This window comes from Carlito syrichta, unplaced genomic scaffold, assembly GCF_000164805.1.
Source record: "Carlito syrichta isolate Samal-C Ts95f unplaced genomic scaffold, Tarsius_syrichta-2.0.1 Scaffold307180, whole genome shotgun sequence".
NCBI lineage: Eukaryota > Metazoa > Chordata > Mammalia > Primates > Tarsiidae > Carlito > Carlito syrichta.
Genome location: NW_007251276.1, coordinates 160,084 through 174,313, shown reverse-complemented (window position 1 = coordinate 174,313; position 14,230 = coordinate 160,084). Strand labels below are relative to the sequence as shown.

Here is a 14,230-nt window from a genome sequence, read left to right as displayed (position 1 = left end):
TTTATTTGAAATATAGCACACACATATATAAGCACATAAATCATAAATATACAACTTGACAAAACTTCAAAGTGAACACAATTGTACCCAGATCAAATCAATAAATTGTCAGCCCTTCAGAAATCCCCATCATGCATTTATTCTATATTGAAATAAAACCAAATGACAACATCTCAGTATAATTCTTATATTTGAATTACTATGTTACATTTCATGTTATGTTTGAATTATTAGGCAACAATTAAGGGTAAAGGTACCATAAACTTTAAATTCAAAAAATCAGGGTCATTTTAAAAATAATTTTGTTTACAGTATTGCTTTAAGTTGTGTTAAATGCCAATTACTTTAATCATAAAATCTATAACTATAAATGGCACTCTCATTATAGATTTTGTTCCCATGTGACCCATGTAATCTTTCTTGGTTTCACGTCACTTTACTAGACTTCGATCAAAAGGAACAGGGCACGAGAGTATGAACAGATCAGTGCAAATCTACCACAGTCATTAAGAAGTAAAAATAAATTATGCAGTCTCACAGAAAGAGAGAAGGGCACCCAAGGATGATCACAGGCATATAATGTAGCATTCTATAAAATTTTCATTATTAGTAAGTTTTGACCAATATTATATTTTCTTCTCATATTCTCCGTAGGAAACTAAGCAGGTTTTCTTGCTATCTAATTTCATGACAGAATCCACACACAACCATCGAAAATCACTAAGAACACACTGATTTAGAAACAATACATTTTGCTGTTGTAGGAAATCACCAATTAATATCTTTCCTAAATATATGTTGCTAAACTATGAATTTACTTACGGTTATCAGCTTTAAGCCAATGCTTGACATAAAAAGTCATATTTGGTATTTTAAACTGTTTATTAAAATATTTTTAATAACTACTTGTATCTGAGCATTTTACACACCAACAAGGTGGTGCCAATAACAGGTTTTGATTATTATTTTTAAAATGTGTGGTTGGAAATTAAGTGGACTTTTCAGTTCATATAGCAGACATCACAGAATTGCCCTCTCAAATTACCTCATAAAATGAGCAAGAACATGTTTCCTTTAAACATCATTTTTAAAAAACCAAAAAGAAAATTTATTATCAACAACCAAAACCAAAGAAATAATCAAATGATTAAGCTTTAAAAATTTACAGCCAAGGACGCTACCAAGATTCTGGTAAAACAAAAGGGCACAGCTGGTCAACCAAAAGCCCACTAAACTCCAGAAGCCCTACTTGTAAAATGGCAAATTGCTCATCACTTTCATTATTACAATCAAATATACATAGAGGCAAACTCAGTGGCTATCTTTGTCTTCTTTTTTCCCTCTTCTGACAGAGGAGAAATAAAAATAACTGAACACTTTCTTTCTGAAATGAAGACTCCAGGAATGCACATTGAATTGGAAAAATAATGTGAACAGTAGTGGAATAAAACATGGCTCCCAAGTGGGTGAAGACGACATTCACCAAAAGGTCTTAAGAGAGAACAGAACCTACATAGTCTAACAAAGACCTAACACCTGAGCTGGTAATACCAAAATACTGGGATCTTCCAAATGACTCCACCATGACAATGGCCCCTTCCCTACAGTTGCCACTACTGTCCTGGACTACAGAAAAGCAGATTAAGATAAAATATGTAAAACTGAAACTTAGTTAAGAAAAGTGCAATCTTTATGCACTGTTCGTGGAAATGCAAAATGGTACAACAATGGAGCAGTATGGTACCTTCCTCTAAAAAAATTAAAATTAGAGCTACCATATGATTCAGCAATCTCACTTCTGGGTATACAGCCAATAGAACTGAAAATAGGGTGTCAAAGAGATATCTGTATACCCATATTCATTGCTGTATTATTCACAACAGCCTAGAGATGAAAGCAACCCAAGTGTCCGTCAACAGATACATAATGGGGATATATACCTATAATGGAATATTATTTAACCTGAAAAGAGAAGAAATCCTGTCATATGCTATGAACCTTGAGGACACTATGCTAAGTTAAACAAGTCAGTCACAAAAAGAAATATAATATACAACTCCACTTACATAAGGTATCTAAAGTAGTTAAACTCATAAAGAGAAAGTATCATGGTGGTTGCCAGGGATGGAGGTGGGAGGCGATGACCATGTGCAATGACCATGGAGTTTCGGTTGTACAAGATGAAACGTTCTGGAGAGCTACTGCACAATAAGGGGAATATACTTAACATCATTGAACTATACTTTCTACTTGCTTTCTAAATAAACTATGTTTTCAACTCTTTAAAAAAATGGTTAAGATAGTAAATTTTATATGTTTTTCTTACAATTAAGAATTTAAACTATGCCAGGCACAGCGGCTTGCGCCTGTAATCCCAGTGCTTTGGGAGGCTGAAGCGAGAAGATTGCCTGAGCCCAGGGGCTCAAGACCAGCCTGGGCAACTTGGCGAGAACTCATCTCTACAACAAATTTAAAAATAAATTAGCCAGGCGTGGTGGCATGTTTCTCTGGTTCCGGCTACTGTGGTGCCACTGAGGCAGAAAGATAAACTTAGCCCAGCGGGCCGAGGCTGTGGTGGCCATGAGTGTGCCACTGCACTCCAGCCTGGGCAATGGACTGACACTTCCACTCAAAAATAAATACATACATACATACTATTGGAACAACAAGATATCCTTAAAAAAAAAAAAAAAAAAGAAAAGACGGTATGGGGTAAATGGACCAAAGTCCAGTATTTATAGTGTAGGGATCACAATCAAAGATGAAACTGAAGATACAGACTTGCTCCAGATACAAAGAATATTATTTGGAGTAGCTTGGCAATAGAGAACCACTGAGGGGTTTTAATGAGAGAAGTAACCTCTTGACTCTCATTAACTGTTCTGTGAAAAACCTGTGAGCCATCAAAGCTCATCTTCATAACCCATGCCTTGAAATCTTTCATATAAGATCCTTTTGGTTCTAATTATCATAGTCCATCTCAGTGATGAAATGTTCCAGAATTAGATAGTGGTAATGGTTGTACAACCTTGTGAATATACCAAAAACCACTGACACCTTAAAATGGTGAATTTCATGGCATGTGGATTGTATCGCCATTGTTTTAAAAAACTAAATTTAAAAAATCCTAAAAGCAGGTCTTCAGATTGAAGGGAAATGATGTAACCCCAGATACACAATATATCTTAAATGTCAGCTATATACGTGTTGGTTATACATGCTATAGAAATACAAGTACAAAAAAATAACTAAAACTATATTTCCTTTTGACAGCAAAATGTTAAAATGTCATCTCTTCTTGACTGTTGAATTTTCTCTATAATTTACAGACTTTCTAAAACCTCAACAACAAGCATGCATATTCTTTTATTAAAAACTTAATAGTAAAAAAAAGACATGGAATACTTCCAGGATTCTTGCTATTAACTTTAATGCTTAACTGTTATATCCTTCTCTTCGCCTTAATATTAAATTGATTAAATTTCACGTATTTGTTTCAAGTGAATAAATGCCATATTTCTAAACTCCTATTTTCCACATTTTATAGGTCAAGGAACATAATTTAGCAAAGCAAAACAAAAGCTTCAATGATTACATCTGACAGTCAGACAATTAGGTGGTTTGAGTTATTCTTGGATTTGGAATTTTACAAAGACAATTTTAAAATGAAAATGCAAAAGAAACAGGAAACTACAGAGGACTGTTTTAATTAACTAACTGAAAAAACAGCTATGGCAACTATAATTCAAGCCCAAGCAAATTGACATCATGAATCATATTGCTATTTTAAAATCCTACAAGAATCTATTATGCTACTCTCAGTTATCCAAATTTGGGGTGAAAATAAATAGTATTGCTAAGTTAAATCTGCAGATGGTTAAACATCTAATTTTTAAGCATTATTTCCTACCTGGAATGCCCTCAGCCCACGTCCATCAAAAATCTCTGTCTATAGAAATCTTTCCATTTCTAATGCCAACTCCTACATAAAACATCTTTAGTTCTTGACTAACTAGATGTGATTATTTCTCCTCTAAACTGCCAATGGACTGGCTTTAAAAACCTCTCTCTGGGTTATTGTTTTATCTGACGGTCTCTTCCATCACTATCAATCATTCTGCCCCTACTCAAATAAGTCGAATGTCACGAGGGTGGGGCCTTCTCCTCTACCCTCTAAGCTTGCTTGTACTCTTGGCACAGCAACTTGAACAAGATGGGCACGCAACAAATATGACTTCAATGATAAACTATACTAAACTTTGACTGATGCTGTTATTTAAGTATTTTTCTTTTTTATATTTTATTAATTATAATACTTTAAAAATTGTACCTTAAATAAAAGGTAACAAAAACTAAAATGTTCCTGCTGTTCCCATGAGCCAACAACTTTAGCTGCTACAAATGTCTATGACATTTATATGCTGCACAATTCCAGGGGTGCCAGTTACATCAACTATGATGTGATAGAGATCTCTATATAGTTATGTAGAAATGCACACACATGCCCAAATATCTAGTATCATTTTTATTAGGAAATGATTGGCCGGGCTTGGTGGCTCAGCCTGTAATCCCAGCACTTTGGGAGGCTGAGGTGAGTAGATTGCCTGAGCCTGTACGTTCAAGACCAGCCCAGGCAACTTGGTGAGACCTTGTCTCTACAATAAAATAAAAATAAAACATAAAAAATAAAAAGTAGCCGGGTGTGGTAGCACGCCTGTAGCCCCAGCTCCTTGGAAGGTTGAGGCGGAAGGATCACCAGAGCCCAGCAAGTTGATGCTGGGGCGGCTGTTGAGTGTACCACTGCACTCCAGCCTGGACGACAGAGTGAGATTACAACTCAAAAAAAAAAAAAAGAAATTGATTACTATACACACTGTCATAGAAATGAACATTTACTAGAAACAGAAAAAAGAACCACCAAAAAGTTCATCAAAAGAGGACCAGTCAAATAAACTACAAAACTATTTCTCAAACCTGTCTAATTAGAATAACTTGGTCACTTCTACAGACACTTAGGCCTCTGAGAGATTCCAGTCCATGAGGTCTAGGATAGGAAATTGGAAGGAGTCATATATTTAACAAGTATTTTTTTAACCCAATAATTTTTACAATTAATATAGTCTAGAAACCCCAAATTATGGTGCTTATATATACAGTGGTATGCCATTCAGAAATTTATGTAAAAAAAAAAATCCAAAACAAATTGCTAAGTGGACAAAAAGACAGGTTATGAAACACATGTAACACATGGTTCTCTTCACGTAAAACTATGTAACTATCGCTGTGTGTACATTTCTGACCAGAATACTCATTTTCAACCAGAACAGAGGTACCATAGTCATAGGACTATTCTACCTCTTTCTGGGATTGATATGGGTCCCCCAACTCCCTAAAGATTGTGACACACTATTTAAGAATCTGTGCTCTGAGTTTCTATTATTAACATGAGTGTGCTGTATTCCTCAAGAACAGATGTAAGATTGAGTACTCTGGCACTGAAAAATGTCTGAAATGATGGTCATCAAAACTGTAATGGGGCATGGTGGCTCATGCCTGTAATGTCAGCACTTTAGAGGCCTAGGTTTGAGGATCTGCTTCAGGCCAGAAGTTCGAGAGAAGCTTGAGCAACATAGTGAGACATTGTCTCTAAAACAAAAATCAAAAAAATTAGCCTGTCGTGATGATACGCACCCACAGTCCCAGCAATTTGGGAGGCTGAGGCGTAAGGATCACCTAAGCCCAGGAGGTCGAGACTGAGGTGAGCTGTGATCATGCCAATGCACTCCAGCCTGGGTGACAGAGTGAAACTCTGATTCCAAAAACAAACAAGTAATAGTGTTACCCAATATTAGGAGTGTAGATAATTTTTACCAGCTTTTTTTTCCTGCATTATTTTAATTTTTATTTAAACGAGCCAGTATTTTTAGAACTGGGGAGGGGAAAGTTAATTACATGGAAGAGAGTTAAAATTTTTTAATCAAGTAACTTTACAATTATTAAATACAGGTTTTATGGAATGGGAAATTCTTATCAGCTTTAAAGGTTCAAATGTAGAAGTAACTGGTTGCTTTCAAAGGTATGATTCTCTTTAAACAAGGACTATGAGTCCTTACAGTTAGAGCCAAGGGATAATGTGATATATAAAGTATTACATAATTAAATCTCAACTGACAAGTTAAATAATACAATAAAAATACACTTTTTTCAGTCACAAAGAACACAACAAATTAAGATTTAATTTTGTTCACCTATTCTCATACTGAGTGACAATGATCAATATGGAATTCATTTAACTTCATTTTCATATCTTCAACAACTTTCTCCACTAAAGAAACATCTAAAAACCCTACATATGTTCAGAGATTAAGTTGGCAGACCCCTCTTTAAAAGGATCTTAATTCAATGTTAAGTACAGGCTAAAGAAATAAAATATCAAGCCGGGTACACTGGCTCACGCCTGTAATCCCAACACTTTGGGAGGCAGAGGCAACTGGCTGAGCCCACAGGTTTAAGACTAATCTGGGCAACATGACAAGACCTCATCTCTACAATAAATCAAAAATTTAGCCAGACATGGTGGTGCACACCTGAAGGCTGAGGCAAAAGAATCACCTGAGCCCAGTAGGTCAAGACTGCAGTAGCCTTGAGTCTCCCACTGCACTCCAGTCTGGGCAAGAGTGAGACTCCGACTCAATCAAATCAATCAATCAATAAAATAAATCGCATTTAAAGTCCTAATAAAAACTAGATTCAATTCTAAATTTCTTTTTTTTTGGTCGAGGTGTGTCTATGTTGCCTAGGCTGGTCTTGAACTCCTGGCCTCAAGTGATCTTCCTGCCTTGGCCTCCCAAAATCCCAGTATTACAGGCATGAACCACCACACCCATCCCCAAATTCCTTAATGAATAAAAGTATACATCTATATGCAAGAAAAATGCCAATGTTTAACTTAAATATATATATAATATATATTATATAGATAAAATATGACTTACCCCATCCAAGAGAGTATTTGATAAATGTATACGGTGGTCTTTGCGAAATGGAAATTCCAGATTTGAAACATGAAAGACTGAATTGTCTCTATCAATCATAAAAACTTCATTTGTGCCATCAATCAACATCATGTAACTGTAAATGAAACATTAAGAAGGTAATATTAATAGTATAACATCACAAACAGGATCAGAAAAAATATCAGTTAAACCTGTTTTCCTTAGACTTAAAACATCTTGGTGAAGTAATGATCACTGGGGTCTGTCTCTCTATACCAATTTTCACAAAATTTTTTCATTTGCTATGGCAAACACAGAGCAGGGGGAACCTACATTTTTGGTGAAGACAATATGATGGCCAGGATCAACCTTATGAATCCCTCTAAAGAGTGAATGGCATCCTATTTTTTATTAGGTAGCCTTTTTTTGTTTTTTGAGACAGATCTCACACTGTCACTCAAGTTGGAACAGAGTGGTGATATCCTGTCTCACTGCAGCTTCAAATTCCTAAGTTCAAGAGATCTCCTGTCTCAGCCTCCTGAGTAACTAGAAGTACCGGTGAGTTCCATCATGCCCAGCTAATGTTTTTAAAATGTTTTGCAAAGACAGGATTTCACTATGTTGTCCACCCTGGTCTCAAACTCCTATCCTCAAGAAATCCTCCTGCCTTGGCTCAAAGCACCGGGATTACAAGCATGAGTGACTTCACCTGGCCCTAATTTTTAGAAAATCTCCAACATCAAAATCTTGCAAAGTCTACAAAACACATACACACATAGAGAAATACATGGTATGGGCCCAACAACTATATAGATTAGGTATTAGTGTCTCCACTTCGAAGTAGGGGGGAAAAGTGAAAACAGTGATCTGTCATTTGCCAGACCTTAAACTATCCAATGCTCTAACACAACAGTTAACAAAACAGCTAATCCCTCTCTTTGAATCAACATGATAATATAACCAGATATCACAATTTCAGGTATAATTTTTCTTCTAATTCATGACTATAAAGTTAAAGTATTTTTAAACACAAGCCACAAGGCATTTTTTTTTTTTACTTAATTTTTACTTATTTATTTCTATTAGCCCTTCTTAAACTCATTCAATATATGGGGGAATCTGTACAGTTAATCATCTGTCATTCTTCAGAAGGTCAAGTAAGCATCACTGTTCTCCCATCGGCAGATCATCAAGAATGAAGCTCTCTTTCACCCCATGCATAAAAACAAGGCCCCGATGAATTCAAGTTGAGGAAATTCCAGACTGAGACTATGCTACCAGATGGACAATGGCAAGATTCAGAATGAAAATAAAGATCATATCCAGGTACCAAAGTCTTCAAAGAATGAGAGAAAGTTGACAGCAAAAAGAAAGATTGTACCCCACATCTATATAATTTTTGTTAAAAAGGCATGAGCCTCAAAGAAACAGAATCATTTTGTTAGGCTGTTTTTCCCTAGTGGTGTTCAGCGAAAGAACGGAACCATGGCCTCGAAGTATCAATGAAAACTAAACAGAACCCTAGCCGGCCATTCAACCTCCTACCCACAAAGTACATAAGGCATGTCAGAAGAAGGCAGTGACGATGGGAAGATGGAGCTGAATAGGGGGGCAGGAGAGACTAACTAAAGGGATGCATACTAATAGAGTATGTGGGACCTGATATAATACAGGCTAATGGGTCTCCAATAAGCCAGTGTTCTAATGAGCAAAGTGCACGTTTGGATAGGGGAGGAGAAATAAGAGAGCTGACGAAGGTAAAAAGACGCGTGCAGCAAGGAAGACCACAGAGGTTCACACTTCAGAACTAGTTTGGGGAGCCTGCTGTGCTTTGCTGTTTCCAAAACAACTAGTTCCAGCAGATTCCTGGGGAGGAGATTGAGAGCTCAGGCCCTTGCCACATATTGGAATAGCTGAAGCCCTGGTAGATGGAACGTGTGGAGACTCGGGTTTCAGCAGGAAAAACAAAACCGCGCTCTCTCTGGCCTGACTAAACATCTGAGAGACTCCTCCAAATACCAAGCCAGCCGGCTCACAGGCAACAGGAATACTTAGTTCCCAAGGCCCTGTAGCACATGTTTTTCAAAAGCAGCAATTTCTGGAGGATAAAAAGAATCTAAATTTCTGTCAGGAGAGGTGGTTCAGGCCTATAATCCCAACACTTTGGGAGGCCGAAGTGGAAGGATTGCTTGAGCCCTTAAGTTTGTGACCAGCCTGGGAAACATAGCAAGACCTCGTCTCCTCAAAAAATACAAAAAGTAGCTGGGTGTGGTGGTGTGCACCTGTAGTCCCAGCTACTCGGGAGGCTGAGGTAGAAGAATCACCTGAGCCTAGAGGTCCAGGCTGCCGTAAGCTGTGATGGTGCCAGTGCACTCTAGCCTGAGCGATATAAAGTGAGACCTCCAACTCAAAGAAAAAATAAAATAAAATGTTTTGTTTTGTTTTCTTATTTTTATTTTTATTTTTTGTGAGTTGGAGTCTCGCTCTGTCGCCCAGACTGGAGTGCAGTGGCCGCTCCCGGCCACCGCAGCCTCGCCTGCTGGGGATCCGGTGATCCTTCCGCCTCAGCCTTCCGAGTAGCCGGAATTACAGGCAGGCGCTACCACGTCCGGCTGATTTTTTGATTCATTGTAGATGTGAGGTCTCGCCAAGTTGCCCAGGTGGGTCCTGAACCCGCGGGCTCAGGCAGTCCACTCACCTCAGCCTCCCAAAGCGTGGGATTACAGGCTGAGACACCGAGCCCAGAAAAATAAAATTTTTTTAAAAGAATGTAGGCTTCTTGAAAGAAGTAAACCTTGCCCTGGATTGTGTTTCAAAAGGAATTTAAATCCACATAAGAAAAGGTTAAACAAACAGCAATTATGACATCACCAGCAAAAATGGTATGGAAGACACACACCCACCATATTGTTTATGGACTCAGGCCAGTACTTTTGCAAATCCTTGATTTCACAAGCATTTCAAGGCAAAGAAAGTTAGAAAAACACTGCCTTTCTCTTTTACAAACTCAAGATATATGTTAGGATACTTAAAGTCACAAGAAAATACACAGATAAGTCTGTTTATCTAACCTGTTAGCCCCCTATTTCCAAATGTAATCCCACTGTTAATATTTGGCAGAATTATTGTTCCATATTTACAATTTGGGAAAACATTGACTTGTTTTTTCCTTTTTCTGACTTGGAACTCAGAAAAATGAAATGGTTTGCCTCTTCTCATCATATGATGATGACAAATTATATTTCCATTTTCACTGGCTACCTAGAAGTTCAGAATTAAATTTAATGTTCAAAGAGAATAATATAAAATCCAAGGGTGATGGTATACTTATTCTGTGTTTGTGTGTGTGTGTCTTATTATTAAGTTTCTCCTTCAAAGTCATGTAAAGTATCAATTAAAAGAAAACATTTTCTGGGTGGGCACGGTGGCTCAAGCATTATAATCCCAGCACTTTAGGAGGCCAAGATGAGAGAACTGCCTGAGCTCAGGGGTTCGAGACCAGCTTGCCTGGGCAATGTGGCAAGACCTTATCACTACAATAAATTTTTTAAAAACTAGCTGGGTGAGGTACTGCGCGCCTGCAGTTCAGTTACTTGACAAGGCTGAAGCAGAAGGATAGCCGGAGCACAGCAGGTCGGGGCTGTGGTGGCCGTGAGCATGCCACCGCACTCCAGCCTGGGTGACGGAGCGAGACTCTGACCCCAAAAAAAAAAAAAAAAAAAGGAAAACATTTTCTGTCTATACATATATATAAACAGATATAAAAGACCAAAGGAAAAAGGCTTTGCTTGTTTGTTTGTTTTTGTTTTGAGTTGGAGTTTCACTCTTGTCACACAGGCTGGAGTACAGTGGCACACTCCCAGGTACAACAGCCATGAACTGCTGGGCTCAGGCAATCCTTCCGCCTCAGCCTTCCAAGTAGCTGGAACCACAGGTGTGTGCCACCATACCCGGCTAATTTTTTTATTTATTGTAGAGATGAGGTCTCACCAAGTTGCCCAGGCTAGTCTCAAAACCCTGGGCTCAGGCAATCCTCTCGCCTCTGCCTCCCAAAGTGCTGGGATTGCAGAAGTGAGTCACCATGCCTGGCTGAAAAGGCTTCAGAGAGTAGAGTTTACTACAAAGAACTACACAGCTCACATCTTACAAATACCAGAGAAATTACTTTGCAGTTGGTATTTAGGGATTTTTCTGCACATAAAAATTGACAGGTTGTGGAATACGTTTGGGGGCTATAATGTTTGGTTTGAACTCGAGTTATTACAAATTGCAGGCTCTTTTGTTATGTAATACTTACAAAAGACATTTCGTGTTAGGGAAGGATGGCAGGGAATGTGGAAATATATCCACATCACTCCAAAGTCTGTGAAAGCAGTTAGATTCTTCAAAAAAGAAACAACTTTCTCACACAGTAGCAACAGATACTGGCTCAGTATATAACTGTGATTCTACATTCAGTGACTATGAGAAACTAGTACAGCATAATTTCTTATTAATTAGGAAAACATCTCAACTGCAAATTTAACTTTCAGGTTTAAAACACAAATTCTCACTCTGTCGCCCACGAGGGAGCGGATGACATTATCACTGGTTCACTGCAACCGTGAACTCCCGGGTTCCAGCAACCCTCGCACCTCAGCCTCCAAGGCAGCTGGACTACAGATGTACGTCACCACTCCTTTTTGTTTCTTTGTAGAGGTAGAGTCTCCCTGTGCTGTCCAGGCTGGTCTCAAATTCCTGGCCTCAAGCAATCCTCCTGCCTCAGCCTCCCAAAGCACTGGAATTATAAGTGTGAGCCACGGCACCCAGCCAATATTCAGAAATATTAATAGGTATTTGTATGGTATCCCTTCTCATTAAAAGACAAAATTTGATCAATTTACTTTTTTTCAGGAAATATGTAAGATATATAACCAAGCAAAACTACCAAAAATACACTGATAAAATTTAGAAAATATACAATTAAAGAGAAGGAAAACTGGCAGAAATAACAGTAACCAATAGCACCTTTGAGTTCTAACTCACATTCCTACCAGTAGCCTGAGAAGAATATTGATCCTGAAACATCTCACAATTTGAATTTATCACCAATCAGACCCAACTTGGATTATCACTTCTAGGAATTTATCTTAAACTCCATGAAGGCAGAAACCATACCTGGATTGTTGTTTCCCATAGATTAAGTGCCTTGCACAGTCTCCCTGAACACACACAGAAGGTACTCAACAAATACTTATTCAACAAGGCTGTATGCACGAGAAAGTTCATCACAATATTTTAGAACAGCGAAAAGGTAAAAACTTAAATATCTGTCACTCAGCAGGTAGGTTAAAAAAATAAACAATGAGAAAAAATATTCACTAGTATGGAAAGAGACTTGCAATACATCAAGTAGAAAAGGCAAGTTTAAAATCAATGCATACTATGCTACAGGGTAAAACTACGCGTATAGAGCAGACAGATTAAGAGTTGCCATCTCACCCAAACCAGGTAAAGATTCAACAAAAAAGAGAACTACAGGCCAACATCCCTTATGAACATGGATGCAAAAATCCTCAACAAGATTCTACCAAATCGGATCCAAACACACATCTCAAAAATCATCCACCGTGACCAAGTAGGCTTCATCCCCAGGATGCAGGGCTGGTTCAACATTCGCAAGACCATAAATGTCATTAAATAAAACAACAGATGCAAAAGCAAGAACCACACGATTATCTCATTAGATGCAGAAAAGGCTTTGGATAAAACCCAGCATCCCTTCCTGATAAAAAACCTCAAACACCTAGGAACAGAAGGAACATACCTCAAAATAGTAACTGCCATCTACGATTAACCCACAGCTAACCTATTGCTAAATGGACTGAAACTGGAAATAATTCCCCTGAAAACTGGAACAAGTCAGGGCTGCCCACTCTCACCCCTCTTGTTCAACAATGTGTTGGAAATCCTAGCTCGGGCAATTAGACAAGAGAAGGAAATCTGGGTTATGCAAATGGAAAAAGAGGAAGTCAAGCTATCCTTCTTTGCTGATGATATGATCCTATACCTTGAAAATCCGAGAGAATCTGTTAAAAACTGCTTGCACTGATAAAGGACTTTGGCAAAGTCTCAGGGTACAAAATAAATGTGCAAAAGACAGCTGCATTCCTATACACCAACAACAAGCAGGCAGAGACCCAAATTAAAAGCACAACCCCATTCACAACAGACACACAAAAAATGAAATGCCTCAGCATCTTCCTAACCAGAGAAGTGAAAGACCTTTATAATGAGAACTACAAAACACTGTTCAAAGAAATCCAAGAAGACACAAACAAATGGAAAAATATCCCATGCTCATGGATAGGAAGAATCAACATTGTTAAAATGTCCATCCTACCAAAGGCAATCTACAGATTCAACGCAGTACCCATTAAGTTACCAACATCATTCTTCTCAGACCTGGAAATGACAATACAGAAATTCATATGGAGACATAAACGACCATGAATAGCCAAAACAATCCTTAGCAAAAGAAACAAAGCAGGAGGGATCACACTTCCAGACTTCAAACTTTACTGTAAGGCTACAGTAATCAAAACAGCCTGGTATTGGTACAAGAACAGGCACATAGACCAATGGAGCAGGATAGAGATTCCGGAAGCAAAGCCTCAATTCCTCAACCAACTCATCTTTGACAAAGACTCCAACAACCACCACTGGGGAGAGGAGAACCTATTCATATTCAGTAAATGGTGCTGGGAAAACTAGCTGGCCACAAGCAGAAGATTGAAACAGGACCAATAACTATCACCATACACAAAATGTATGTGATTAACTCTAAATGGATCAAAGACCTAAATGTAAAACCTCAAGTGATAAGAATCTTAGAAAACGCAAGAGACTTATGGAAATTGGAACCAGCAACCAATTCCTACTCAGAACCCTAAAGGCAAAGACCTTAAGAAATAAGATAGACAAGTGGGACCTCATCAAACTGACGAGCTTCTGCAAAGCAAAAGAAATGACCAAGAGAGCAGGGGAGACAGCCCACAAACGGGAAAAAATATTTTCCAACTGTATATCTGACAAAGGCCTAACATCTAGGATCTACAAGGAACTCAAATGCACCAAAAGGAGAAAAACAGACAGCCCCCTTAAAAAGTGGGCAAAAAACATGAATAGACACTTCTCAAAAGAAGATATACAGGCAGCCAACAGACACATGAAAAAGTGCTCAGCCTCACTCTTCA

General features: G+C 38.2%; 1 protein-coding gene across 3 annotated transcripts in view; it reads right to left on the bottom strand.

Moving 5' to 3' along the window:
• Positions 1 to 14,230, bottom strand: part of RNGTT (RNA guanylyltransferase and 5'-phosphatase) — a 297,963-nt gene that overhangs the window by 209,346 nt on the left and 74,387 nt on the right. For all 3 annotated transcript variants that reach the window (XM_008064037.1, XM_008064038.1, XM_008064039.1), the window contains exon 8: positions 6,996 to 7,131. In XM_008064037.1, the coding sequence (XP_008062228.1) occupies positions 6,996 to 7,131 (136 nt within the window). The remainder of the gene's footprint in view (positions 1 to 6,995; positions 7,132 to 14,230) is intronic.